The sequence below is a fragment of the Acyrthosiphon pisum genome, chromosome A1 (genome assembly GCF_005508785.2).
Source record: "Acyrthosiphon pisum isolate AL4f chromosome A1, pea_aphid_22Mar2018_4r6ur, whole genome shotgun sequence".
Taxonomy (NCBI): domain Eukaryota; kingdom Metazoa; phylum Arthropoda; class Insecta; order Hemiptera; family Aphididae; genus Acyrthosiphon; species Acyrthosiphon pisum.
Genome location: NC_042494.1, coordinates 3,944,257 through 3,946,121, shown reverse-complemented (window position 1 = coordinate 3,946,121; position 1,865 = coordinate 3,944,257). Strand labels below are relative to the sequence as shown.

Sequence of the window (1,865 nt, the reverse complement as noted above, 5' to 3'; positions counted from 1 at the left end):
TATACAGCGACGCAATTGTACAGGCTGTACAGCAGAGCCACATTCACTTGTCTACCTTTATTTTTTGTAACTTATTAATATAATAAACATTTTGCTGTAAAAAATATATTTGAAATAGCCATGAACTGCTATATAATTAAGATATATTTATAATTTATCAAATTGATAAATTACGACAATATTATAATCTAATAACTAAATTGTTTTAGATCGTTAACCAGAGTTAAATAACAAATAAATAAATATAATGGCAGTACACAAAGATGAAGTTGTAATATCAGGTATCGGTGGATTGTTTCCAGAAAGCAATAATATAACTGAGTTAAGCGATTTGTTATTCCAAAAAAAAAATGGAGTAACTATTGATTCAAGGAGATGGAAACCAAGTATATAGAAATTTTAACTACGACAAAATATTTTATTTAATTAAAAAAGGATTTTTTTATAGATAAACTAGGTGCATTTAGTGGAACTGGAAAAATTAAAAATATCGATACATTCGATTCCACATTCTTCAGGGCTCATCCAAAACTTGCTCAAGTTATGGATACAATGACAAAAATATGCTTAGAAAGATCAATAGAAGCGATTATCGATGCCGGTTTGAGTCCAGCAGACTTGCATGGAACAAATACAGGAGTATTTCTGGGATCTGCAATAAGTGAAACGGAATTGTCAGCCGTAAATAGCGATTCATTTGTAGGATTTGTGATGTTAGGTAGTAGTAGAACAATGCAAGCAAACCGACTTTCTTTTCTGCTCAATTTGACAGGTAAAAAACTTTGTAAATAATAAATAAGGAATAATTATTATAATAAAATAAAAAAAAAATGTGTAATCAATAAAATTTAGGACCTAGTTTTACCATGGACGGAGGATGGATTTGTGGCTCCGATGGTTTGAAAAAAGCCAAAGAAATGATTGAAAATGGTTTATTATCATCTGCGATTGTCGGGGTTACTAATCTCACACTTCGACCAGAATTACAATTCCCATTTCAAGGTTTAAATAGATTAAACAAAAGTAATCAAACTAAACCATTCAGTTCAGACGGTAAATATATATTTTTTGACAATCAAGTTAAAATAAAATTAATATTTCTGAAGGATTATTTAAATTTACATTAACATAGTTTAATATTTAAGTTAAAAATATTTGATTTAATCGTGTCATCAAACTAAGTATTTTTTCTTTTTATTAAATTGAAATTGATGCAATAACTTAATCAAAGGACGATTTCATATATAAAGGAGATGGAATATTACAAGTCATATAACGAATTTAGATTTCAAAAAATAGCAGTAAAACTTACTTATATAACTAATATTACATATACTAAATACTTAGGCATACTATAAGCAAATTTGTATTATTCAAATCGTTTATAATTATAAATATTAATATAATTAAGTATAAATATTATAAATATTAATATCTACTATTCTAGAAAAAAAATATCGGGAAGTAAAATGTACTATGTAAAAATGTATAATCATATGAACAAAGAATGTAATCGAAACCGTAACCAAATAATTATACAAGTTGTAAATCTTAATTAATTGAATATATTTTCTTGTACTTGGTATAGTTGAAAATAATAAAAAAAAAAAGGATTTCTATTCAAACTCTCCTTTATTACTACAACTAAAAAAATGAAATAAAACATTTGAATAATATATATGCTAATATACTATCGACTAATTATCAACTATGACTATAAGGTATATTTTTCATTATAATTAATATTAGGATTTTGATTTAGCTGACGGGTATAACAGATCAGAAGCTTGTATTGTTTTTTATCTTCAAAAAGCTTCTGAAGCCAAACGTTCATACGGAACATTGTTGAATGTAAAATCAATGCA

At 26.1% G+C, this 1,865-nt stretch overlaps 1 protein-coding gene across 1 annotated transcript; it reads left to right on the top strand.

Annotated features, from left to right (window-relative positions):
• The first annotated feature begins 247 nt into the window (after nt 1-247).
• LOC115033774 (fatty acid synthase-like) lies at nt 248-1,159 on the top strand. Its single transcript, XM_029487686.1, has 4 exons — nt 248-386; nt 449-772; nt 853-1,053; nt 1,146-1,159. The coding sequence occupies exons 1-4, from the start codon at nt 248-250 to the stop codon at nt 1,157-1,159; spliced, it is 678 nt and encodes a 225-aa protein (XP_029343546.1).
• The last annotated feature ends 706 nt before the right edge of the window (nt 1,160-1,865 follow it).